This window comes from Capra hircus, chromosome 20 (genome assembly GCF_001704415.2).
Source record: "Capra hircus breed San Clemente chromosome 20, ASM170441v1, whole genome shotgun sequence".
Lineage (NCBI taxonomy): Eukaryota > Metazoa > Chordata > Mammalia > Artiodactyla > Bovidae > Capra > Capra hircus.
The window spans coordinates 35,916,374-35,943,291 of NC_030827.1; the positions used below are offsets into that span (position 1 = coordinate 35,916,374).

The window sequence follows — 26,918 nt, forward strand, 5'->3', positions numbered from 1 at the left end:
AAGGAAGAAAGGCAATTAAAACAACAGAAAAGAAAGGAAACATGATCATCTCAAGCAGTTTGTCTTAGCAGTACTTCATGTTTATATAATCGTGATAATATAAACACTGAATTTACCAAAATTTTTTATGTTTTTCTGCCAGTGATGTGGGGTTGAGGGGAGAAGGGCTAGTGGTTGTGTGTTAGAGCTAACATCTAAAATTTAAAAGTCAAGCACTACCAATTTAGGTTTCCCTGGTGGCTCAGTCAGTAAAGAAGATGCTCCTGCAGTGCAGGAGACTGCCTTGCAGTACAGTAGACCCAGGTTCAGTGCCTGGGTCAGAAAGATTCCCTGGAGAAGGAAATGGCAACCCACTCCAGTGTTCTTGCCTGGGAAATCCCATAGACAGAGGAGTTTCATGGGCTGTAGTCCACGGGATTGCAAGAGTCAGACATGACGTAGTGACTAAACCAGCACCAGTCTAAGTTTATTTCAGAAATGGAAGTGAATACCCACAGAAACTGATAACTTGATTTTGAAGTGATTGGTTGGGGGGAGGGAGATGCAGGCAGGCAACTGCTGCTTTTTATTAGCCATATGCTATTGAACTGCACTATTTTGGTTAAATTTAAAAAAACAATAGTTTAGACAATTCTTCTCATTTCCTTTTAAAACAGTTCCAAGGCGTCCTCACTGGTGTCTTACTTGAGACCTCGGTTTCCTGAGTCATCTGGAGTGATCTCCATTGATTCATGCTCCCGCTCCCTTGAGTTTCTCACTTCACTCACAGACAGATGGTCAGCTCAAGTGACAGTGTCCCTGCCCTCATGGGTTTGGGTTGCAGTGGGTTTTCATGCTCTTAGTAACAGAAAGAAAAGAGACTTTTATTAATGGCCTGGTGTATGCCAGGCATTGTTCTAGAGAATGTGCATGGAAATTTCTGAGAGCTTCGAAACAGCTCTGAGAGCTAAGTCATGATATGGGATTTCACAGTGAGAGAAACTCAGGTTCAGAGTGGTTCAAATAATAGATCCAGATAACCCGGCTGCTAACTGGTAGAGGTGGAATTGAACATGGTGCTGACTTGCAGTACAAGCTGTGGCCCTGGAGGCGACTAGCATTTAGACTCACTTAAAAATGATATGTGACAAGTTTGGGTAACTAGATGTTTAAAAATAGTATAGAGATCAGTAATAATCTTTTTTTTTAATTTTTATTTTTACTTTATTTTGCTTTACAATACTTTATTGGTTTTGCCATACCTTAACATGAATCAGCCATGGGTGTACATGAGTTCCCAATCCTGAACCCCCTGAAAGCTGTGGTACATGTACACAATGGAGTATTACTCAGTCATTAAAAAGAATACATTTGAATCAGTTCTAATGAGGTGGATGAAACTGGAGCCTATTATACAGAGTGAAGTAAGCCAGAAAGAAAAACACCAATACAGTATACTAACACATATATATAGAATTTAGAAAGATGGGAATGATAACCCTGTATGCGAGACAGCAAAAGAGACACAGATGTATAGAACGGACTTTTGGACTCTGTGGGAGAGGGAGAGGGTGGAATGATTTGAGAGAATGGCATTGAAACATGTATACTATCATGTAAGAAACAAATCGCCAGTCTACGTTTGATACAGTATACAGTACTAATCTTCTTCACTTGCAAAACAGGTCGTTTTGACACAAAGGTTAAGAATATTACTGACATATCCCAGAAGACACTGAGGATTGCTGATCTTCAAGGTAAAACAAGTTACCACCTGGTCTTGCGAGCCTACACAGGTGGAGGAATGGGCCCAGAGAGGAGCATGTTTGTGGTGACAAAGGAGAACTGTGAGTTAAATGTTGTGATTGAGTTGCTTTCTATACGCAAGGGCATTGGTTTTCTAGTGACATTTGTTTGTACAGAAACCCCCTCTTTGAATTTCACATTTTGTTATACTTTTAAAGTAGGTGGAGGGCAGTGTTGAAAGGCCTGAAATGACTTCATATTTATTCTTACTAGTTATCTGAACCTATTGTCTAATGCGTACTTGAGAAATTAAGGGATTGAGGATATATCTGAAGTTTCGAGTTCTAAATTCATGTTAAACTTATGGTCAACTGGTTTAAAATTTTTTGCCCGAAATATTCTGAGATTTTTAACATATCCTGGGAAGAAATGTAAGAAACAGCCTTAAAAAAGTGTAAAGCACAACACTTATAAATTTGAGATGGAAAGTAGAGGAGATAGACTTGATCAGTTGGTCAACAGCAAAGAACTTTCATTGATCACAGGCTTGTTCTCTAGCCCTGGGTTGAAGGTCATACATGCCTTTAAATAAAGGAGGGCCATGTGGAGTTAGCTCTCACCTGGGGGTGATTTTGCCTCCTAGGGACACTTGGCATTGTATGGTGCCGTTTTGATTGTGCTACTGGTATCTGGTGGTTAGAGGCTGAAGGATGCTGTTAATCTTCCAGTGCATGGAACAGCCTCTTCCCCACCAGCACATGTCAAAGAAATATCTGCCCTAAAATGTTAGGAGTGCCGAAGTAGGGAAACCCTGCTCTAAAGAACTTATGTGCTAGTATAAAATTACAGTACTTTTTAAGGTTATGTTTTAATAATTTTTCAGTTTCTCTGGAGCAGTTAGGATTTTTTCTTCAGATAATCTACTGACTTAAATGTCTTATGAATTTATTGAATTCATATATAAAAATGATGATTTTAACCTCTGCAATGTTCTCTTTTCAGCTGAGGGTTTGATTATTGCCATTCTCATCCCAGTGGCAGTGGCTGTCATCATTGGAGTGGTAACAAGTATCCTTTGCTATCGGAAACGAGAATGGTAATGATTGACTCTCACTGTTTTGTTCTTAAGGGCATGATTGATTAGTTCATGTGTAGAGAGTCTGGCACAACTTGTGACTGAACAAAATAACAGGTACACCTTTTTGGTGGAAACTAGGTAATACATATTTATATTGGTCAGAATTAATGTTGGAGATAATATTAGACAAGAACATGGCATATTATTTACAGGTTTTAAAACTTAACAAAGGAAAAGTGTAAATTTTTCCTGCTATGCACAGGGAGGTCTGGCAAGCTGCAGTCCATGAGGTCACAGAAAGTTAGACATGACTGAGCATGCACAAAAGCATGTTTACTAATTAAAGTAGAAGCCATTGTACTAAAAAAAATATATTTACAGGTGTAAATACGGCAGTAGCTATATGCAGGGTTAAATGTAGTTTAATGATTGAGCTCTCCCTTGTCCTGGTGATCTATTTAGAAAATCTGGTCATTTATTTAACAGATGTGAATGGCCCTCCCATGTGAAGGGAGGTACAGTGGTAGACTAAATAAGTATGATCCTTATGGAATAGTGGGGAGGATCGACTTGAACCCATAATCATTTAATAAATACATGTGGAGAAGTGTGAGTGGGTGCTGGAAAGAGCATGGGCGCGTGAGAGAACAGTGGGGAAACGTGTCTCTGTGGGCGGTCAGGTTTCCCTGTGGAGGTCCCTGGAACAGGGGAAGAGGAGAGGATGTGCCAGGCAGAGAGAAAGGCTTCTCTGAGGGCCTGCAAGTTGGAAAGAGCTTGATCTTCTGGAGAGAGCAGTGTGTGTTTGGATGCAGTGACCGCGTGAGTGGTGTGAGCGGAGGTGAGCGGGCTCGTGCTTGTGCTCAGCCAGCAGGAGCTGTCCTGGGCTGGGCTTTGGGCAAACGGCTGTCTTCATTTGGTCCTCACTGGCCTTCAAAATGCCATCATTCATGGTAAAGAAGAGAATGTGTTCTAGCAATCCTGGCTTATAAATCAGTATAGTAACAGCTTAAAACTATAGAATACCCTATTTGATAGCCACATTCTCATTACCAAAAATCACATTTTTAAGACAGTTTCCATTCAGAAAAAATATAAGGAGATAGATTGGAAGTTAGAGCATTTTGGACATACATTGACAACATTTTTTTTTTCCTATAGGAATTTCAAACGATAAAAAAAAATTTTAACAGCTGTAACTATGATAGGGCACTAAGCAAATTTCGTTTTTGTGTTTAGTTTTTGCTTAAGATTAATAGCCTTCCTTTTTCTGATAGTCCAGGAAAAGTCTTTTTTGAGTAGTAGAGAATGGAAAATGCAAATATGTTCTCAAGTAGTTAATGGTACTGAATCCAGTCTACAGTGTGAACATTTTGGTTATATGAGTAATGCCTGTATCTTTTGACTTGACAGCACAGTCAGCATCTTAACTCTTTTCTTTCCATTTTCATTAGATACATAAGATGTTATAGTTCTAGAAACAGAAGCACTGTTTGTAGTTTTCGGATAGGAACCTCTGAATGCACTGTATGAAAGCTCTAGCAACCGATCAAACTGAAAATGATTTTCCCTTTTTATCTCATGTGTTCATTAGCATATTCATATGAAACGTCAAAATAAACCTGATAACTTACTAACTCGTTGTCTAACTGATAATCCTATAATTATTAAATGTATTTAATCTTTATTTAAAGGATTAAAGAAACCTTCTATCCTGATATTCCAAATCCAGAAAATTGTAAAGCTTTACAGTTTCAAAAGAGTGTCTGTGAGGTAATCCTTTATTTTCTTACATTTACCTTTGAAGTACTGACTTCCTTTTTTTAGTCTTTTGTGAAAAGTTTTTAACATGCCAGTGTCATGAACAGTAAAATGTACTAAGAAAACAGCAGTGCTTGACCATCTGCTGAACTTGCAAAATTATTAATTTTAAATTGTTTGTGCATGCTCTTTTTTCCTTTCACTGCTATTAAGAGCATGGAAGATACTGATATGTAGAAAAAAGTAGCTTTGCTCTAGGATGAGTAGTAGAGATGCAATTTTATAAGCATCTGTGAAAAATATATAAAATAATGCTTCTTTTTGTAGGAGGAGCATTGCAGCAGCTTTTCATGGTATCCCTAATCCCTATTTTAAAATTTACTCCTAGGGAAACAGTGCTCTTAAAACATTGGAAATGAATCCTTGTACTCCAAATAATGTCGAGGTTCTGGAAACTCGGTCAGTGGCTCCCAAAATAGAAGATACAGAAATAATTTCTCCGGTGGCTGAGCGTCCAGAAGATCGCTCTGACGCAGAACCCGAGAACCACGTGGTTGTGTCCTATTGCCCACCGGTCATCGAGGAAGAGCTAGCGAACCCAGGAGCAGAAGGCGGCGGGGGCTCACAAGTCATCTACATTGACATCCAGTCCATGTACCAGCCTCAGGCAAAACCAGAGGGGGAGCTGGACAGTGACCCTGTAGGGGGAGCAGGCTATAAGCCGCAGATGCACCTCCCCATTACTTCCACTGTAGACGACCTGGATGCAGATGATGACTTAGATAAAACTGCAGGTTACAGACCTCAGGCAAACGTAAATACTTGGAACTTGGTATCTCCAGACTCCCCTCGGTCCACAGACAGCAACAGTGAGATTGTGTCTTTTGGAAGTCCATGCTCCATTAACTCCCGACAATTTTTGATTCCACCTAAAGATGAAGATTCTCCTAAATCAAGTGGAGGAGGATGGTCCTTTACAAACTTTTTTCAGAACAAACCAAATGATTAAGTGTCCCCGTTACTTCAGTCCACCATCTCAATAAGCCCCCGTTGCTAGAGCTGCCACATCAACCGAAGGCACCTTGGAGGGGTCCTGTGAAGTGTTGCTAGTGGGGTGGACTTCACTCTCACAAGTTACACTAAAAAGTGTTAATGTGCTTTTCATACAGTCTCAAAGCCAAAGTACAGTAACTCAGAATTTGGATCCACACAACTCACAATTTGGAGCTATTTGGGATTCGAGCCAAAGAATTCTCACACTACTCTGCCTTCAAGAAGTTTTTCAAGAACAGGCAGTGCCAGGCCCATTCATGCAAAACAAACCCTGCAGCAGCTATATTCTGTTCTGTCGTTCATCTGGTTTTCTCACACACATAATTCATGGAATTGCACGCAGATTTGCAGGCAGGGGGGTAGAATGTCAAAGTAACAGGTGATGTTACTTGCCTGACATTTGCTCCATTCCAGGTGAAAACCAAGCACAGATTTGGAAACTTTTGACATTATTCTTTATCCACAGCATTTAAGAAAATTAATATAATTTTTAATGTAGCAGCAGCTATTTAGTGTTTTGTTTGATAAAGTATGCTGATTTCTGTGCCTACTGTATAATGGTTATCAAACAGTTTTCTCAGGGGTACAAACTTGGAAAACGAGCGTGAAACTGACCAGCCAAAATCAGAATCATGTCTCCTTGCTTTGGTAGGTGTTTTACGTTCCATTATTTTTTAGTGTTTGTGCTAGCTTCCCTTATTAGGTTGCCCTAATATTTAAAAGTAAATTTCTAAGACTGTAGATTTTGGTTTTTTTTTTAAATTGTGTTTTTTTATGACAGTGTCAGTTTTATAAATATTATGAGCAAATTCAATATTATTCATAAACACAGGATTCCAGTGACTTACTATTTGAGACGACTACTAAGCAATATCTGGCAGCATCAGCTGTCTGTATACGTGGGATTGGCCTCAGTTCCTCCTGAGAAGACCACGCTTTGAGCCCTGGTTGCCTGGGCAGCGTGAGCATCTCTGACACCTGCTAACAGGTGTTCTTTCTCATCGCACATCTTAGCAGTTCCTTCCTCTTCATCAGTCCAAACTAGTTGTTTCAGTCCTCAAACTTTTCAATATAAAACTAAAAAAGATAATGCTTCCTAACAGGGACAGTTGCTCAAGGGCTCTTTCATATAGAATGTCATTACAGAGGATTTGAATCCATGGGCATACCTGTATTAAAGGTGCTCTGGGAGATGTCTAGAGTGGGGTCCTCACAGCATTCTCTGTCCACCCCTGATCTTCACAAGTGATGTCTGGAATGAGTATGGTTCTTGGAGAAGCAGATTGAAGAACTAAAAACTATCATATTTTCCCTGCCCTCAGGTTGTCTGTGTATTTTATCTTTTGACAGTTAAGGCCAGAGTACCCGAAAATTTGGAAGAACTGAAGAAGTCACGATAAGTCCCTTTTTATTTATCATTTGAGATTCTGTAGTGTATGTGCATATAATGAATCAGGTTTTTTTCTTTTCTAGCCCATGATGTATCATTATAAAAACCATGTTGTAGAAAAAAGCCTCAACAAGGGACAAAAATCTACTTAGGTAGTACTCTGCTTTATGAATCCTGATTTTAATTGCTAGGATTCAATTAAATCCCAGAGCTTCCTGGTAGATGAACATGTGGAGTGAAATGCAATTAATTATGTATACACATAGTACAGTAAAACCACATAATAGCTCATAGGTATTTTCAACAATGAAAGTTGTATCAAACCAGAGTCACCTCTAAACAGTTTGCTCTGTCCTGTTATTTCTCCTGTTGGGCTCCTTCTCTTTGCTTCCACCCCAGACACTGAGCCCTGGAGCTGCTTTCTCTCCCTGCAGAAGCTTGTTGTGACCACACCCTTCTTTCCCCCAGTTCATGCCTCTTTTCCGGTCAAAACTCACCAGTCCTGTGCCTCATCTCTTTAGGATAAGTGTTTAGGCCTCTAAAGTGTCTCTTTAGGCCAAGGTAGAAGTTTATTGATCTTCACTCCACTAACCTGAGATAATGGAAAAAGGCCGGAAGAGATTGTTTTGATTTCCATCTTGTGTGTTGCAGCTGCTACCATCTACCTACATAACGACTCCTTTGTTCGGCTCATGGTGCATTTCACCGGGGCTCTCAAGTCCTCTCACTCCGTCCAAGGCTTCATAGCTTGTTCTGTATGAAGATTCAGAGTGCAGCTCACCTCTCCCCTGCCCCTGGGAATCCACACACAGGATCGCTGGGTTAATGAGTAGCAGAATGTCTCTCTGTTAAGTCTGGGCAGGCTCCTATTACTTGTGACAGGCTTAGAAGAATGTGGCTTAGGTCTGAGGTCAGAACAGATTTCTCCATCTTTCCCCTGTTGAAGACTGCCAGACCTGAGCTGCAGGTGGGAAGTGATTACCACCCAGCCTCTGGGCACCTGGGCACAGGGAGAGGGGAAGAAGACACCCTCTGTCCCATATCCGGTTGTCTGTGTCACTGCAGACCCTGGTAAATGCTCAGTGCCAGGACCCTGCACATGGCTGAGAGGTGGTCTAATAAGACCTTGCTCTGTGCAGTCAGATTAGCTCCTCTTCTGAGGGAGGGCTTCCCTCCAGCCCTTCCTGATTGGGAAACCCACCTTCCCTGCCAAAGTTTCCAGTTAAGCCCAATCATTGGTTAGAAAATTCTAAATGTATGAAATATATCCCAGTATGCCTTGATTAGTGCCATGTAAAGGATACATTTTCACATCTCCTCCAAGCCAGCAAACCAAACTTCCCTTGTGAGGAATGGAGATTCTGATGGTCATTGTGACTACATTTCTCTTAATGAGTGGCCATCTGAAATAATATTTAACATAAAAATATTCTTGGAAGACTTAGCCAGGCTTTTGACACTAGATAGGCCTTATAAATTGCGTATTGCATGGACTAGCATCCATATACAATTGAAGTCTTCAGTGTGCTAAACCTGTAGGAGCCTGAGTTTGACATCGTGGCCCAGGTATCTGGATAGTTGGGTGTTTATGTGCTTCAGTGATAGAGGTGCTCCAGCCCTGCAGTTTACACAGAGTGGCAGCCATTCCCAGAAAAATTTAAAGGCAGAAGTTTCAGCCTCATTTTCCATACCAGCATTGCTTTCACGGCTCATGGATCTGAAGGATTGCATTGAGAACATCTAGTCCTTTTGCACTCTCAGAAACTGTGGTAAAAGTCACTTTCTTAAACCTTCATGCAACTTGTATTCTTATTGGAAATTAGTCCTGTAATTTCTTAGTTGTGTTCATACTGTCCATATTTAAAGAACATCACAGTCCTTTTTTGTACTTGAATAATTAGATGTAGTTTAGTGAAGGAGACATGTGAATGTTTTCTTCTGAAAGGAATTTGGAATCAGTTTTAGCGATAGTTTGAAATAAAAGTGCTCCCTAACCTGTTAATATCCAGAAAATATTATCTCAAATTTTTCTACTGCTCAGGCACATAATCTGATAAATTTTTTTTTTCTATTTAAGGTAATTTTTACTGTTTTCTGTTCTGAACCATGTTAAAATTTGTGTATCTTTTATAACATACATTTCCCCCCTTATTTTGAAAGTATAAAATTGGTCATCTCAAAAGTGAAATGTGGGATCATTAGTTAATCACTACGACTAGGCACATAATGGAAATTCAGTCAGGTTTTTTATTGACTGAGTCCCATCCCAGAATGTGTTGATTCAACAGAGTTCTCCTGCGGGATGGTGCATGCCAAGATCTAGCGTGTATAGATCTGAGACCATTGGCTCCCAGACTCAGATCTACTGTAGAAGTGACTCCACAGGTTGAGTGAAAACTTGGGTCTCACACAGATATCTTATTCTAATCTAATTTTAAATATTCACAGTAACTTTTATATGATGGGTTTACAATGCGGGACATGTTTGTACCAACCAATTAAGTTGATTCTAGCAAATCAACACATTGATGTGTGAGTTTTACTGATTAGAATGAGCCCTCATTCTCCTGATAAAAGCGTTTATTTTAAACTGATACTTCCTGCTAAAACAAAGTTTCATGGTACCATGCCATTTTACTTTTTATATCCAGAAGAAAATCTTTGACAAAAGAAAATGATTTGTGGCTAAACTTACTGGCAATGTAGCTTTTAGTCATGACCTTAGAATATCATTGGAAATGACTTGTTTTGAATTTGGTCTATTTATACCTCCGCAGATTATGTGCCAAGGCTATTAATATTTAAACCTCTTACTTCAATTAGGTGGTGAGATTCTTATTCCTTTTCAGTTAGTACTTTTTTGTCTTTTAACTATTACATGATCATATTCATGCTGATTTTAACACAAATGAACTATCTGTAATTCTGGTAATAGATTAAAGATCAACATTCTGTTAATTGAGATGTCAGACTCTGTTGTATATGGTAAAGTTTCATGGGATGTGATTTGAATATATCCAAATTCTTATAATTATGATACTGGATTTTAATGGAATTCTATTATTTTTAATCATGAATAGCATTTCTTTCTCCCTACATTAAGAATGTTAATATTTTGGATTATAAATCATGTTATCAAGAGAATTTACATGTGTGAGACAAATTCTAACTGTGGGACATTTTTGTGAAAATTAAAAGTAGTATTTTTAGAGAGAAACCCTCTGAATGTTTTTTTAATGTGCAAGTGTGTAGTTGAAGAAATATAGAAACAATAAATTTGAAAGCTTTTAAATAAGTAAACTGTCACTGATTGAATATTAACCAAATAGAAAAAGTAATTTTTGGTTGCTGTAACTGAATACCCAAAAACTTAAAAGATGAGTTGGGGAAAAAATGAATGCTCAATTAATAAGGAATTAATTTTTATTACATGTATTAATGCATATATCATCTAAAATTGCCTTTGCAGTAGCCAATCAGAACTTTAAAAAATTTTCTAACAATATAGACCTTACACTGCACAGAATCCAAAAATAATTTGTATACCTGATTGAATTTCACTTGTGTATTGAATTTCTTTGTACATTACTATTTTTTCCTAAGCATTCTAGTGGTATATTATAAAAGATCAAAAGATTTCTAGGTGGTAAAGCAATTTTATTTATAAAACATGGACAAGTTAACTGTTAGGTTTAACCTTAGCATTAGTATTTTTGTAGTTGATTATAGAAAATAATACTGAATAATTCTCATAAAATTTTTTTTCAAATCTCCTCAGTTTGATTTTCAATACTTTTCCCCATTATTTATGATATATCCTTCAATTCCAATTTTTCCCTCCAGCATAATGTTTCAGAAAAATGTGACTGTTATGAATAAAACAAAAAAGAAACCCTCTTCCACTCATGGTTGTGGAAGGGTAGATATTCCTGGGATTGGGATTTATCCAATTATTTCCTCCAAAAGGGACAAGGATTTTTTTTTTTTTTACATTTCAATTCAGAATTGCTTGAAAAAATTTGGCCTGGATAGAGAGACATCCTCAGTTTGAGATGGTGCCACCTTAAAGTATGTCCAAAGGTAGAATTGTTTTAAAGTGCTCATCTTTGCTCATAGAAGTGTGTTCCCTTTCCTTCTCTTTTGTCAGCCAGCTACAAGTCAGAGGTCCTTACAATGCTAGACAGTCACCATTTTTTACTTTCAAAATTGCATTACAGTGAATTACTGTTTACAAAATACACATACTGTGAACAGATATAGGTTTTTGTCTTTTATAAGGTTGTTTGTAGAATGAGTGTTTTTTTAAAGGGGATGTTATATGTTAAATATTTTCAGTTTTTTATAAATACTAGTTAACTGTTTACTAATTTTTGTTTGGTCAGGTGTGTGCAAATGTAGCTGAAAGATAGGGAGAAACTGCAAATCCAAAACTGTTTAATTTCTTGAAATGTTACCACTACAGACTTTTTTTTTTTTTTCAATCCTGAATGATCAGTTGTGATGTTCTGCACCTAAAAATTGTGCTTAATCATGTCTGGAAACATTTAAATACACATATGCAGGAAGCAAACTGTATAGATTGCAGTATATTTGTGTGTTTCAGTCTGGTTCACAGAATTTCGAGTTTAACATGGAATAAAATCATTCCATTTACAGAGATAACAACTGAAGTATTTTCTGCCTTAATGAAAATTTGGAAATTATGTTGCTGTTAAAAGGAAAAATTTGGACATTTTATATCATTGTATAATTTCAGAATTTAGTGTCCATATCTTTTGGGAAACATGGTCATAGCAAGAACATAGAATTATAAGTAACCTATTACTAAGACACTTAAATATAAAACTAGTATGCTTGGCTGTTAACTCTAAAGATGTTACTTATGTCTGTTTTTAAAACATGCATGTATTTAACAATTTTATCATAGTATTGTCATGGAAAAAATAAATATATTTTCTTACACTGACAGATTTGGGCATTATTTAGGATGGGGGGAGGGATGGTTTCCTCCTATTTTAAGCACTTGAGAGAAATGATTTCTGCTTTGTTGTTAACACTTCTGGTTCTGTCTCAAAAATTACAGTGGCTGTGAAGCAATCACATAGGGCTTTGACTAAATTTTTAATATTTTAATATATTGCTATGTCATTGATGAAACCTTCCATATATTCCACTAAATCTACATTCTATTTACCAAAGAAGTTAACTATAAAAACAAGTAATGGGGAACCAGCATTTTAAAACAAATAATAAATACTGGTCCTTAAAGTATGGCTTTTAATTTATTTCCTCTGAGGATAACCTAAACATTTCTGGAGATTCTAAAAATATATCAAAATTTTATTGTCAAGTTTTTGAATTTGGAAATATAGTCATTGATTCAGCAAAACCCCAATAATTTTGAAGTATGAAGTGATCTTAAATGGAATTTCAAAAGGGGGTGAAATGAAGTCTTTAGCATTATGCCGCCTCTGCTGACCCAGAGTAACAACTGATGTATTATGAATGGGCCTGTATTTAACCTGAAGAAACTGTTGACCAATTTTAAATTAACTGTGAAACACATGTTAGTGTTTAAGTACCAGAAGAGCTCATACATGTGGTCTGTCCTTTAGGGAGACCTCAGTGCATATCTGGTTTCCCAGATGGTGAGTTCTTGAGCCAAAATGTATAGCCCAATCAACCCCGAAAACTTTTAAAAGGGTCAAAAAGAGTTGAATGATGTCATTATTAGGGGAAAACAACATATAAATGTATGAAAAATCATTATTTTCATATGTAGCATTAGGCATCACACTAAAATGTTAGCTTACAAACTCACATTCATTTCAAAGGGCCTGTGTAAGAATTCGTTTTCAACGGCCTATAAATTTGATCTATTACCCTTCCCCTGGAGTGACTAACAGTAAAATTGAATTAAAAGCATTATTCAGTCTGTAAGAACCAGTGATGCTGAAGTAACAAGAGATGTCTTGAACTGATCTGGGATTAAACCCAAGATGATTTTTATCCCAGAGTGATTACTTTCAGGTTAAAGAAACAAAAGTTGTTAAGGATGATTGTGATAGAAACTGTTAAGTGGGAATTATGTTAAAATGAGTACAACTGCCATGTATGGGGGGGCTTCCCAGGGGGTGCAGTGGTAAAGAATTCACCTGCCAATGCAGGAGATGCAAGAGTTGCAGATTGGATTCCTGGGTCTGAAAGGTCCCCTGGAGGAAGAAATAGCAAGCACTCCTATATTCTTGCCTGGAGAATCCCATGGACAGAGGAGCCTGGCGGGCACAGTCCATGGGATTGCAAAGAGTCAAACACAACTGAACACACACACATGCCCTGAATGGAGCTCAAAATTATGTCCCTAAATGTTTGAAAGATGAGAAAGAACTTCAAGTCTCAGTTCAGTTCAGTCGCTCTGTCGTCTGACTCGCTGCGACCCCATGGGCCGCAGCATATCAGGCCTCCCTGTCCATCACCAACTCCTGGAGCTTACTCAGACTCCTGTCCATTGAGTCAGTGATGCCATCCAACCATCTCATCTTGTGTTGTGCCTTTCTCCCGCCTTCTATCTTTCCCAGCATCAGGGCCTTTTCAAATGAGTCAGTTCTTCACATTAGCTGGCCAAAGTATTGGAGTTTCAGCTTCAGCATCAGTCATTCTAATGAATATTCAGGACTGATTTCCTTTAGGATGAATTGGTTGGATCTCCTTGCTGTCCAAGGGACTCTCAAGAGTCTTCTCCAACACCACAGTTCAAAAGCATCAATTCTTCGGTGCTCAGCTTTCTTTATAGTCCAACTCTCACATCCATACATGGCTACTGGAAAAACCATAGTTTTGACTAGATGGACCTTTGTTGGCAAAATGTCTCCGTTTTTGAATATGCTGTCTAGTTTTGTCATAATTTTTCTTCCAAGGAGCAAAGGTCTTTTAACTTCATGGATGCACTCACCATCTGCAGTGATCTTGGAGCCCAAAAAAACAGTCTGTCACTGTTTCCACTGTTTCCCCATCTATTTGCCATGAAGTGATGGGACCAGATGCTATGATCTTAGTTTACTGAATGTTGAGCTTTAAGCCAACTTTTTAACTCTCCTCTTTCACTTTGATCAAGAGACTCTAGTTCTTTTTTGCTTTCTGCCATAAGGGTGGTGTCATCTGCATATCTGAAGTTATTGATATTTCTCCCAGCAATCTTGATTCCAGCTTGTGTTTCTTCCAGCCCAGTGTTTCTCATGATGTACTGTGCATATTAAGTTAAATAAGCAGGGTGACAATATACAGCCTTGATGTACTCCTTTCCCCATTTGGAACCAGTCTGTTATTTCATGTCCAGTTCTAACTGTTGCTTCTTGACCTGCCTACAGATTTCTCAGGAGGCAGGTCAGGTGGTCTGGGATTCCCATCTCTTGAAGAATTTTCCACAGTTTGTTGTGGTCCACACAGTCAAAGACTGCCATAGTCAATAACGTAGATGTTTTTCTGGAACTCTGTTGCTTTTTTGATGATCCAGCCTATGTTGGCAATTTGATCTCTGGTTCCTCTGCCTTTTCTAAATCCAGCTTGAACATCTGGAAGTTCACGGTTCACGTGCTTGTTGAAGCCTGGCTTGGAGAATTTTGAGCATTACTTTAAACCTTTTTCCCCTTCCTTCCTCAGCTAACTGAATCTTGGCTGCAGAGCTGGGTCTTCACTTGGACTCAGCCTTCAGAAGCAGGGTGAGTCTGGGTGTCTTCCGGGCATTTAAAGCCTTGCACACACCCCCACCCACGTTTTCCTTGAGTCGATGGAGAGGCAGGAAGACTTGAGGAGCCGAGTCTTAAGGACACATGGCCTTTCCTGGTCCCAGATTGCCCAAGGACGGATCAGACAACGCGCCTTCTTCAGAGATGCACCGGGGGTCTGATTTTCTCAGTCACCATCTGAGGCTTCATTTTTCCCTGTGGCCAATGCAGGTGCCGCACCCCAGGCAGCAGCTGCCCTGGCTCCCTGCCAGTTTCACCTCTGACTCCCATGGTGGCCCTGGAGAATTTTCTCCACTTCTCATATCACTCCTCTCAGCTCTGAGCTGTGGGTCTTACTACCTTGACCGGTTGTGAGGATTCCGGGTAATGTCCACAGTGCACCCAAGAGATCACATTTCACTATGTGACTCACATCTCTGTCCTTTGAGAAACCTTGGATACAACTCAAGACTTTCTGACCAGCGCTTAGAGATGTCAGTGCCTCAAAGCTGGCTTAAGGTGCACCTCAGGTTAGTGACATCTCGCAGAGGGGGTTAGCCAGCAGGGGTCCTGCTAAGTAAAGCCCAGGATCTCTTCTCACGGGTCGATGCTGTAGTCTTCACCTTTCTTCACTTGGGTAACTCCTCCAGGTCTTGGTTTAGATGGTGCTGCTCAGAGAAGTCTTTTCAGCACCCTGGGAACCCCATCATCTGCCTTCCCAGCACCCCCACCTCTCTCAGCTTCTACCACAATCCTAAGGCTTCATTTGATAACAGGAATTGAACAGCTGTGTCCACAGAGATTAGCATAGTGTCTGCCGCATCACAAATGCTTGATGAATATTCTTTAAATAATTGTGCCTTGAAAGCGAAAGCAGTTTAATGTGTTTTCCTAGATATTAGATATTATCTTACAGAGAGGTGACCACCTGTGGGAGAGTCTCTGGGGCTAAGGGGAGGAGGAGAAGCCAGGAAAATCCTCCTGGAGCTGGGAATCCCTTAGAAGAGGAAGAGGCTTCCCAGGTCAGCTGGGGGAAGCTTCTGTTGCTCGTGGTAGATGCTCCTGTATTTGTGAAATGCAGTTACCCTTTAGTCTCCCTCAAAGGAAGTTTGCCCTTGCACTGTTATCTGACAAAAGCAGATAAATGGGCTTTATGTGAAGTGACCACAGGTTACAGCCCTCCCACCTAATGCCCATTGCCCACCTCCTCCTGTTTGGAAATGTATTTCATTCTCTCAGTCAAGTTCTTGACATTCTTGCAAGTGACAGTTTGCATGACGGAGGGATCCATCCCTATTCCCATCTCTCTTCTCCCAGTGGCATATGTGCTTCTATAGGAGGCAATCCTTGCTTGACCTCTCCAGCATTTACTTTGCGGGCAGGGGTCCTGGTACTTTCTGCCAGCTGCACTGTTTCCCCCCAGAACTGACACGGTTCTATTCTCTCACCCACAACTGTCAGGCCAGACATCCCCAAAAAAGAGCTGGACCCATGGTTCCAGGCTTCTCCAAGTTTACAGCCTTATATTCAAAGAGAAGAGGGCACCCTTCCTCCCAGCTCCAGCAAGGACTCTGGCTGGCCTGACCTGTTCACATATCCATCCCCAGTCCAGTCCTGTGGTTCAAGAGATGTTCTATTTAAAGGCTACTTCCCCAAGGATGATATAAAGTTAGAGGAGGACCAGTCAGTCCCCCAAAAGACAGGAGGTGATACTCTGAGTGGACAGAACAATAAATAATCACTATAGACTCACTGAAGAAAAGCTGGAGTAGATAAAAGGAAACAGAAAAAAAGTTGCTCAGTCTTCTGATGCAGGATTAGCTATTTTTAACACTTTACTTTTTGTCCTTTTAGACATTTTTCCTGTGTGTATATATATTTACACATATTTTCATATGTTGTACCTGTATGCATATATATATATAATTACATTGTATATTCTATTTTGGAACTTGATTCTTTTATATAACATTTTGAAAATGTTTGCATATCAATAGAATATGGCATTATTCTTTTCACAGATATATAAAATCTCAATATTCTTTAAATTCAGCATTCTGGACATTCATACGGTTCACACTTTTCCTTGAATAATGGAGGACTTTAAGCTCAGATGAAGCTGGCACAGATTTCCCAGCACTAAGAAGCAACACTTGAATTTAGGTGCTGTTGGCACATGATGCTGGGGAAGTCCCAAACCACATTTCCTGTGCTGTTAAGTGCAGTCTTCACCGTTGAGTGACTAGTGAAGATTCTGACCTAGTGCAGAATTCTCTCACTTATATGCCATTTCCTCTAAGATATTGGGGCAGCCAGCAGGAGCTCAGGGTGGGGGGTACTCAGGGCTCAACCACTCAACTCCATGCTGGACCTCTAGTCATTGGTGAGGGTTTCAGGACCCAGGGGAAATAGGATTTGGCAAAATTTATTGATAGGTCTTTTTTTCTTTTTGTGACTGCACTGGGTCTTCGTTGCTGTGTGCAGGCTTTCTCTAGTTGTGGTGAGTGGGTCTAGTCTTCACTGTGATGCTCAGGCTCCTCATTGCAGTGGCTTCTCTTGTGGAGCATGGGCTTTAGGCATAGGGCCTCAGTAATTGTGGCACACAGGTTTTGTTTCTCTGTGGCACGTGGGATCTTCCCAGACCAGGGATCAAACCAGTGTCCTCGGCATTGGCAGGTGGATTCTTAACCAGTGGACCACCAGAGAAGTCTTTTTTCTTTAGTAGAAATTTTACAAGATTGCTATATTCTCTGGGAATAGTTCTTTTCCTGGCAGTCTTGGTTTGGCTCATGGTTTGGGGAAGTTGCAGACAGTGCCAATTCTTCAGTTGGGACAGCACATGACCTCAAGTGTGCACTTGAAGAGAACAAAACTGGTCTCTGGTGAAGCATGGTCTGGAGGTGGGAGAGACTGGGAGCCAGAGTTGAAGAGGATTAGGGGAGGCAGATTCTAAAATGGTCCCAAGACTTGATCCTGGATGCACACACCTGGTACAAACTCAACCCTAGAGTGTGGCTCAGCTGGTGTACAGGACTGGAAGTCACTCCCATAATTAGGTTACTTCAGTCGGCTGTGTGTTAATAGAAAGGGAGGATATCCCGGGTGGACCTAACTCATCAGGAGAGCTCTTAAAGAGAGACCAGGCCTTTCAGAAAGACTGCTGGCTTTGAAGGAACAGAGAAGGTGCCCCGTGGACTTGGAAGAGGGCCTGAACCTGTGATGACCCCATAGCCCTGGCCCACGCTGGTTTGAGGAACAGAGTCTTCACTCTCCTTTATATTCTCATTGCATCTCCTCTGGGTTGGTTTGCATATAGTGAGTGTCTGTGGTGGTCGAGAGGTGCTCCAACAATGCTTGCGAGGACCCAGGAAATCATTTTGCATCCCCACCCTCCATCTTGAAAACTTCAAAGCCTCCAAACAAACTCCAAACAAACAGGCTTCCAGACCAGATCCAGTCACGTGACAGTGAATAAGGTCCCAGCCCTGGCAAGTCCTCTTACCTCCCCTGCCCTCTCTGAGGGTCTGGACCTGGAGATCACTCAGCTTATTTCTGAGGGATGTGGTTCAGACTAGTGGGCACAACTACTCTATTGGACAATGTCCCCCACTTCATACCCACAGTTGTCCTGTGAACCATAAGTTCTGTGAGAGCAAAGAATGCCTGCAGCCTGGGCAGGGGGTGGATGGGGGGCGGGAGTGGGCGGTCCCCCACTCCCTGTCCTCCACAGCCCTCTGGGTCTCTGCCTCTGTTTTCCTTCAGGCCATTTCCTAACAGGGCTTTCCACAGCTAATCCTCTGGCCTGGTGCCTGTTACTGGTGTTTCTAAATGAGTGTAGATGATCAAATTCCATGCACTTCCTTGACCTTCCTTCTCACGGATATTCCCACCTAAGTCCTCTTTCAGACAAGCTGGAAGTGCAGTCCCTAGCACCAGGCTGTCCGAGGAGGTCAGAGCCTCAAGCCGGGCCCTGGCTTGGAGGTGAGCTGCTGGGACATGGTGGGGGGTGGTGGAGGGGAGGGATCCATGTGTTCCAAGATCTGTGTGCCTTGGATCTTGAGCAAGTCAGAGAGATAGAGTCAAAGAGCACTCATCCCAACTGCTGAGACACAGAGTTCCTCTCACGTCTTTCCAGGAAAAGGCGAGAGCTCCTGGAGCCGCGCACTTTCTAGGATAAAGACGTCTCAGCAAAGGCAGGAGGAGGAGAAGAGGAGGAGAGGCAGGGAGTTTTCTCTGCTTCTTCCCCTGCTTTTGTACTTCTCGGCTTGGCCAGGGCCAGGCAGGGCCCCCAGGGGGAGCACATCGATGTTTGGAAAGAGCTTATGTCAACTCCCCCTGAGTGCTGAAGGTTATTTGTGGAGAAGGCAAAGGAGAGAAGGAAAAGACTTACAGCCCAGACCTCATTGCTTGCTGGGGGCCTGAATCCCCTCTCTGACGCAGCAGCTCTGGTCCCTGCTTCCAGGTTTGCTCAAGCCAGAGTCCTGGCAATGGGAGAGCTCTGGGAGAAGGCAGACCTGGAGCTGTGATAAGAAGCTGGCAGGCAGACGCTAGGGGACTGGCCCCAATCCCCCTCACCCACAAGACTCTCCTGCCAATGACAGCTAACCCGAGGGAGCCCCAGAATGCCACTGGGCAAGCCTGGGTGGGGTCCACCGGCAGCTGCATCTGACTGCAGGTCAGGTCAGGTGCCTCCACAGTGAAGCACCGTGGTCGTGTCCTTGTGCAAGGACCACGGGCAAGTCACTTGGTCCTTGCGGCCAGCTTCTGTCTTTGTGTGTACTATTGGCCTTGCCTGTTGGCTCTGGCCGTTATCAAAGGAGGACTGTTTTGGAGATCCAATATCTGAATGTTCTTACAATGTGAGGTTGAAGTGCAATTACTCACAGGGCCTGTCTCAGAAGCCAGACCATGCTGTTGAACCGGATTAGTCATTTTGCAGCCTGTAAGCATACAGCCACCTATAAACTGGAACTTCCTAATGGCAGCCTGTCACTTCCACCGAGGCCCACCAGTTGAATGCCTTCTGACCTCGTACTCCACATCCTCATCAAAGCTGAGGCAGGACCGCTGGTGTTTTCCGTGCATGTTTAAGGTGCACTGTAGAAACACCAAGGGATGATGCTGTGATGACATCCCCTCACCCCACTTCTCCATCTTGGGAGGTAACTCAGTGGGCCAGGCTGAGTTATTTGGGATTCTGATTTTGACTCCATGCCACCAGCCCTGTCCCCTCTGGGCTCCTTCTGGACAGTAGTCCTGGAGCTCTTCTTTCCCGCCTTTGACATGATAAACACAACACCCTTTTCGGCTAAGGGACTGGCTGGCTGTCGCAGGGCACACGTGTGCTCCGCCTTCAAGGGCAGCCGCTGTGTATCTGGACTGGGAGGAGCTAGAAGAGGACCAGAAGGGAAACAGGAAGCAGGGGATGCTTTGTCCAAGACCCTCTCCTCAAGGATGAACCATCTTTTCTGCGAGAAGCTGGAATTCTCTGCCTTTATTTGCCAGCAGCCAGGTTCCCTCCCAGGGGTGAAGCAACCCTGGGGGTGGAGGGTGGGGGAGGCGCGCGGGGCTGGCCGTCAGGGCTCTGAGAGGGGCTGGGAGCCCTCCTATTCGTGATCCCCTTTTCCTTGGGGAACTCTCAGGGGATAAAAACAAGCTCACTGAGAACCATATTTTTCTGGGTGAAAGGTGAAAAATGCAGCATTTCCTCCAAGTGGAAAGCACTGGGTCCGCCAGCTCTGGGCACATTTCCGAGATCTTCCTCCCACTCGGGGAGGAGGCAGGCAGCTCCTCGCAAGGGGGAGAGGAGAAGAGGTGGGCGGTGGGTGGAAGAAGGGAGGGAACCGGAAGGGAAGCACCAGTGGCTCTGACACCAGGGCTGCTGGGCGTGCGTGGGAAGCAGAGGGCCTGTTTGTGTTGGAGGCGCCTGGGGACTGGACGGAAGGCAAGAGAGGAGGAGCAGGGCAGCCGCTCAGGGTGTGCCTGACCCGCAGGGGCGCCGAGCTCCCTGGACTGTGGGGCAGCGAGGGGACCACGAAGACTCCACAGGCCTTCCTGAGAGACCCCGCAGGCCAGCTGAGAGGAAACACAGGGTGCATGAAAGTTAGTTTTCCTAAGAAAAGCAAGAACGTTCCCCTCCCTGACCTCACCCCAGCCGTCCTTGCTGAGAACACATGGGAAGTTCGGGGGAATTTTCTCAAATCCTGCTTGTAGGACAAAAACTTATCAGGAACCCATGCTTCATGATATCCTTCCTGGGCAGGACAGGGGTGGCTGGCGTTAACCTCCCAGCTCGCTGACTGCCCCTCAAACCTCTTCTGGCAGCCAGGAGTCTGGCCAGCACCCCCCTCCTGCCTTCCACGGAGCTGCTGCCACAAAGCCACGCAGAGGTCCCTCCCCCGCCAGGCCCTGCTCCTCAGATGGAACATGGGAGCAGGTGGAATGGGGACAGGGAGCAGCAGGCAGGGCTGGAGGAGGAGCTAGTGCCTCCCCACCTCAGCTTGCTGTCACCGCAGCCTCCCAGGACTTGCTGCTGCGGAATAATTAGTGCTGTTGGCACTAATGGCCCTGACTTCTCACTCTCCCTGAATCCCTGCCCGGGGCCATGCGACTTTGTAGTTGCTCTCACAATTGAGATAGAGTCTATTCCTTCATCCCTAGACTGTATGGACTCAGACTAACACAATGTGGCAGAAGTGACACAAGGAAGGTCCAATCCCACGCTGTCAAAGGCCTTAGACCTCGATTCTGGTGCTCTTGCCCTCCTCCATCAGCATGCAAAGGGCATGTCAGGCTAGGCCACTGGTCCCAACAGGAGGATGGAGCAGACCCCGGTCACCTCCCCGTCCTGGCCAAGGCCCTAAGTGAGCCACCCTGCACGTGTGAACAAGTCCCGCTGAGGCTGGAAGAACCGCCAAGTCAAGCTCAACCCGGATCAGCAGGGCTGCCAAGCCAACCACTTAAGGCCTGGAGGCAATCAGCACATTTCTGCGGTATGCCACTGAGGTTTTGTGGTTGCTTGTCAGGCAGCATTATCAGGACAATAGATAGCAGATACACTTAGCAAGGAACCTGGGGGAGCCACAAAGCCAGCCTGAGTTCTCCTTAGGTCTCTTGCTCACCTAAACCCCAATCTAATCCCTTAGCATCAGGACAAAGTTTTTATCCTCCCGACCACCACTGCTTTTATAAAGTCACCCCACATTTCCTGATTTGGGGCCACTGAGAGGGTGAAGGAGCTTGCTCCCAGCTTGGTATATACCATCTCTTAGCCTGTTCTCCTGCCCTGAGCCTCCTATGTGGTCAGCTCCTCTTGGGTCCCCCTACTCTGGTGCCCTCTCACCCACAGCATCTCTATGGCTCTGACTCCATCACATGTCACCCCTCCCCTTCCAGCCCCTATTGCATCCCACCCAGAGCAAGGCAGTTCAGCATCCTCATCAGCTCCAACACACACTCCTGGGTCCCCACCCCCAGGTTACTGCGTGTTTTCCTGGATAACGGTCGTAGAGAGAAACTCCACAACTCTTCTGGCTTCAGCTCTGCTGAATATTTTGCTCAAATCACTTTTTTTTTTTGACTGAAGGCAATTGATTCCAAATGTGACTCACCTGGAGTTGTGAAAGCAACTCCATTATATCTTGGAAGCCCTGCCCCTGGATGTTTCCAAGGAGACGGTGTGGAGGTGAGCGTGGTAGGGAGGTGGTGACACCCACTTTCCACCATGTACCTTCTCAATGCTGCACTCACAAGGTGACATTAGGTAGGAGAGGATGAATTGTTGTTACCTTTATTGCTCTGGGATGAAGCATCCTGGTCATCAAAGGTCCTCAAAGACAGGAGACAGAAGGCTGACATGCAAGGTGAATGTCTCTAGTTTATTTATTCAGTTTTAGAACTCTTAATGTGCCTAGAACGGTGCTTGGTGCAAAGTTTCAAGCCTTCGCTGAGAGCCTGCTGCACAAGCAAGAGTAGAGCTACTCGTAGGTGCCTCTGTGAGGTGGATCATATCTCCCTCCTCTTAGGTTGGTAGCAGCATTCATCTCACCTCCCTCACAAGTCCCAGCACGGGGGATCTGCCAGGGAGCCCGCCGTCCCCAGGGTCACTCATGAGCTGGCTGAGCGGTACCACGATGGCTCCCAAGGAAGCAACCTTGCTTCCCTGATTCTTGTCCAGATGCTCAGACCAGGCCGAGGGTGCCCCCTACCCAGCCTCAGAAACACTTGACTGTATTCATGTCCATTTCTGGACACGGCCCTGGGAGGGACCAGTAAGCCTTCCATGGGTGAATGAACAACCAAATGAATGCACTGTAGCCTTCATCTCCTTTATTCAAGTGTACTACAGACATCCCCCTCTCTCAAAACCAAGACAGTGACCCACCTCAGTAACGCAGGTGCCTTCTCATCTGCTTATTCGGGAAGCTTCATATTTGCCTCTTTGAGCCATCCTTTACCAAGAGGGAATGGTCAGCTCCCCAAGGTGCCCACCCCACACTGCTGATGCCACAAAGGGCCCAGACAAGTCTCCTTTGGGAGAAAATTCTAGGAAGTGTGCGAAGAACTCGGGGTCGTCCACTCAAACTCGCGAAAGTATACCGCATGGACAGTCGGTCGCTATAAAAATATACACATACAAAAGGACAGCTACAAAATCATGGTGCCCGTTTTCTGAGATTTGCATTATAAAAAGTAAGGATTTCTCATTAAAGGTAAACTTTCCAGGGTTGGCGGGGGTGGGGGGCAGCTTCATAATTATGATTCTATCTCTAGTCTCCCTTCATCCTTATTTTCATAGTCAAAGCACATTGAATGCAGCGAGGAGGGGAAGGGGTTAATCCTAGTTATTCATGGGCCGAAGTGAGAAAATTGAGGTTCAAGGTTTTACAGTCATTCTGCTGTCAGTAAGAGTGTGATGAGTCAGGAGAGGAGAGAAGTATTTTAATACTGCCCTTTGGGTCTCTCTCTTTTTTTTAAAAAATGAACTATGAATCACAACACAGTCATTGAACTACAGCAGACGGGCTCGGAAATTCGCCTTGATGTGTGCTCTCTGGCAGCCACCTCACACTCAGTGGACAAAGTCTCAGGCTTCCTACACAGAGTGTTCCGTTGGGTTTGGCCCACAGAGTGTCAGCAGGAAAGGCCACCGAGGGACTCCCGCCTCGGTTCTAGTTTCCCATCAGGGTGAACTTGCTCCTTGAGGACAAGACACACTCCTGGTCCCCATGCCTCTGTGTCCGGCAGGGTCTCGGGCCCCTGGGACTCTCGGGATAGAAGGCTCGGTCTTTTGGGCAGGGCCAGCTGGTGTTACTTGGCTCCGCAAGTGTTGATGTTTTTCCCATCCACGGCGTCTTCCACCAGGGAAATGTGGTAATCGGTGGACAGTGTGAAGTGAGAAATGCAGCCCACGAGGCCTCGCATGTACTGCCTGTTAGTGCGCAGAGCGATTTCCTTCATTCCGCCTGCCAGGAAGCAAGAGGGAGATGACCTGAGCCAAAGGGGAGGACGTCTCTGGAGGATGCTTGAGTGGCTACCGACCAGCACGCCCCTCGACTGACGGGACAGGTGAGGGTGCAGAACCTAGAACTTTGGACGTCGCATTTAGTTTATAATTAACCTTGAAGGGACAAGTTGACTTGGGTCAGTGAGATACACAATCAGAGCCGTTAACTATCTACCTCATACATGATTTTCTGACCTAGCTGACCACTTAAAGCCACACAGTACCTGGTGAATTTTGAAAAAAAAAAAAAAAAAAAAGAAATGTTGTATAATGTCAAAAATATGTAGTATGTGATAAGAGATGATGCCATCTTAAACCAAAAGAAATACACTGATGTTGAATGCTTTCAATTAAGTTCACTTTTAGGAAATAGCATACAGACCGAGGTGTCTTTCCATGTTTATGTGTCTGCATTAGTGGGTTCTAAGCTATTTATAAAAATGCCACTCATTCTAATTCTGCAAGGGGCCAGAAAGACAGATACTCCTTCCTCCAGGAGAATTCCAGGAGCTATATTTAGCAGGTTCCTGTTCTATAAACAAGCAGGGTTTTCCTGGTGGATTGGTCCACAGCACAAAAGCATCTAAGTGTTTCCTGACCCCTCAGCCATGAGTCAGAAGTTCAGAAAATGGAAGAATGGAATATCTGGAGAGTTTCCTGATTTCCAAGTATTTGACTGATCAAGTGAAGTGCATGACTTTGGGAAGCCCCAGCATGACAAAGGGAAGACTAAGAAAAGGCACTGGATAGTTGAGGTTCCGCTGGAAGTCAAGGTCACTTACCCACATACAGGGCTCCGTTGATGTTGAGCTGCCTCATCATGCCGGGTGACTTGCCTGTTCTGGCCCCATAGTCATCCACGGTTATCTTTCCTGATTGGCCATCCCTGTAAAAACCACCACCAGCTTTGGAGCTTCATTTAATCATTCAATCATGTTCTCATGTTAACAGAAATATATTCAAGTCCTTACTAAGCACCAGGCACTGTACTAAATGATGGAGCTGTCAAAACGAAACAAACCAAGAAATCACCCAAATTCCTGAGGCAAAAAAAAGAAAAAAATTTGCTAGTGATCACACAGTGTCACCACTCTATGGTAGAAGAATGCCCAGGTGCTGTGAAATCCTACAGGAGATGGAGAGAAGGCCAGGGGAAACTTCTCAACAAAGATTCTGTCTGAGATGCATTTTGAAGGCTGGGTGAGTCAGATGAAGGAGAAGGGTAACGCAAACAGCAAGTGGCAACCGCAAAGAGAGAAAAGACACGGGGGTTCGGACAGTCTGAGCATACAGAATTCCAGAGGTGGGAATTGAACAGGAAAATGTGAAACCAGAAGCAGATGTTGAAGGGCAAAAGGAGCTTAGAATTTATTCCGAATGTGGGAAGGAACCAGAGAACTTTAAGGGTGGTGGTGACATGGTGACACATGGTGAGTGTGGGTGTTATTCTAAGCACAGTGAGAAACCAGTGTGGCAGTCCCCATTGGCGGATCACTCTTGGGAGAACAAAGAATGGTTCAGAGGCTTCTAAAGGACCCATGTGGTGCGCACATGCGTGCTCAGGTGTGTCTGACTCTTTGTGACCCCACGGACTGAAGCCCACCAGGCTCCTCTATCCATGGGATTCTCCAGGCAAGAATACTGGAGTGGGTAGCCATTTCCTCTTCCAGGGGATCTTCCCAACCCACACCTCCTGCAGCTCCTACATTGGCAGACAGATTCTTTACCACTGCACCACCTGGGAAGCCAAAGGACCCAGAGTCACCCAAAAGTGACTCTGAGAACAGTAGGATGGAGGCACTCCTCTATGGCAAGGACTTTGCATTTTAAGGGGGTTTCCAGAAACCAGCCACACCTCTTCTCCTCCTTCTAAAATGAGTTCTTTCTTGTCTTTTACTGTCCTTTTTTTTTTTTAATAGCCATCACTTCTTGTTTCTCAGGTTAACAGGAACAAGAAACTCTTCTCTCTCTGATGATGTGAATATCATTTTTTTTCATTCATAGTTTGTTTCCTCCAAATTGCTTTGTTCTATGTATCTGTTCTGATATCCATGTCTGATACTGGAGATTTTTTTCAAATGCTTAGTGATCCCCGACTGCCACTGCACAGTTCAGTGCTGAGGACTGAGGGGGGACTGGAAGCCCTATGGGAGCCGCATGTGCAGGATGGCTTCTGAGACTGTATTGCGATCTGGTGCAATCACTGAGGATACCTGGATTTCCTACTCTACTGTGGGGTATAGGCCTGGCTCTCAGCACTCTGGAATCTCAATGGGGGAAGATTTATAGGGCTCTTAATAGTCAACACAGAACTTTCACATAGTTTCCAGTATTAATATACACAGAGTAGACTAGTCCAATGTTTAGCTATACCTAATGTCTCCCATTGTAAAGACCCTTATTCACTTTCTCCAGAGAATTGCCTTTCCATGGCAATTATTCTTCCATGGGTAGGGAAAGGGCAGCATGCCAGCTATATGAAGTAGAAGGAACTTGGGGTCTAACACCTTAAGTAAGATTTCTAAGCCAGTCTGTTTTCAGCCCCTTATTTACCTTCCAAAAGTTCTGGGTCCTACTCCTTTTTGGGAAGGGAGTAGGGTATAATGATAAAAATTTGTTTGCCTAAACCTCATTTATTGATAACAACTCTTCTAGCAACTAGCTTTAGAGATATTTCTAGCCTGT

At 43.5% G+C, this 26,918-nt stretch overlaps 2 protein-coding genes across 5 annotated transcripts in view; one reads left to right on the forward strand and one right to left on the reverse strand.

The window, feature by feature from the left end:
- Positions 1-11,970, forward strand: part of LIFR (leukemia inhibitory factor receptor alpha) — a 78,650-nt gene extending 66,680 nt beyond the window's left edge. The window contains exons 17-20 of the mRNA XM_018065593.1: positions 1,665-1,826; positions 2,728-2,821; positions 4,495-4,573; positions 4,950-11,970. Coding sequence (XP_017921082.1) covers positions 1,665-1,826; positions 2,728-2,821; positions 4,495-4,573; positions 4,950-5,570 — 956 coding nt within the window. The 3' untranslated portion in view covers positions 5,571-11,970. The remainder of the gene's footprint in view (positions 1-1,664; positions 1,827-2,727; positions 2,822-4,494; positions 4,574-4,949) is intronic.
- Positions 22,585-26,918, reverse strand: part of EGFLAM (EGF like, fibronectin type III and laminin G domains) — a 189,109-nt gene continuing 184,775 nt past the window's right edge. For all 4 annotated transcript variants that reach the window (XM_005694776.3, XM_018065631.1, XM_018065632.1 and 1 more), the window contains 2 exons: positions 25,016-25,119; positions 22,585-24,192 (listed from right to left, as the gene is read on the reverse strand). In XM_005694776.3, coding sequence (XP_005694833.1) covers positions 24,038-24,192; positions 25,016-25,119 — 259 coding nt within the window. In that variant the 3' untranslated portion in view covers positions 22,585-24,037. The remainder of the gene's footprint in view (positions 24,193-25,015; positions 25,120-26,918) is intronic.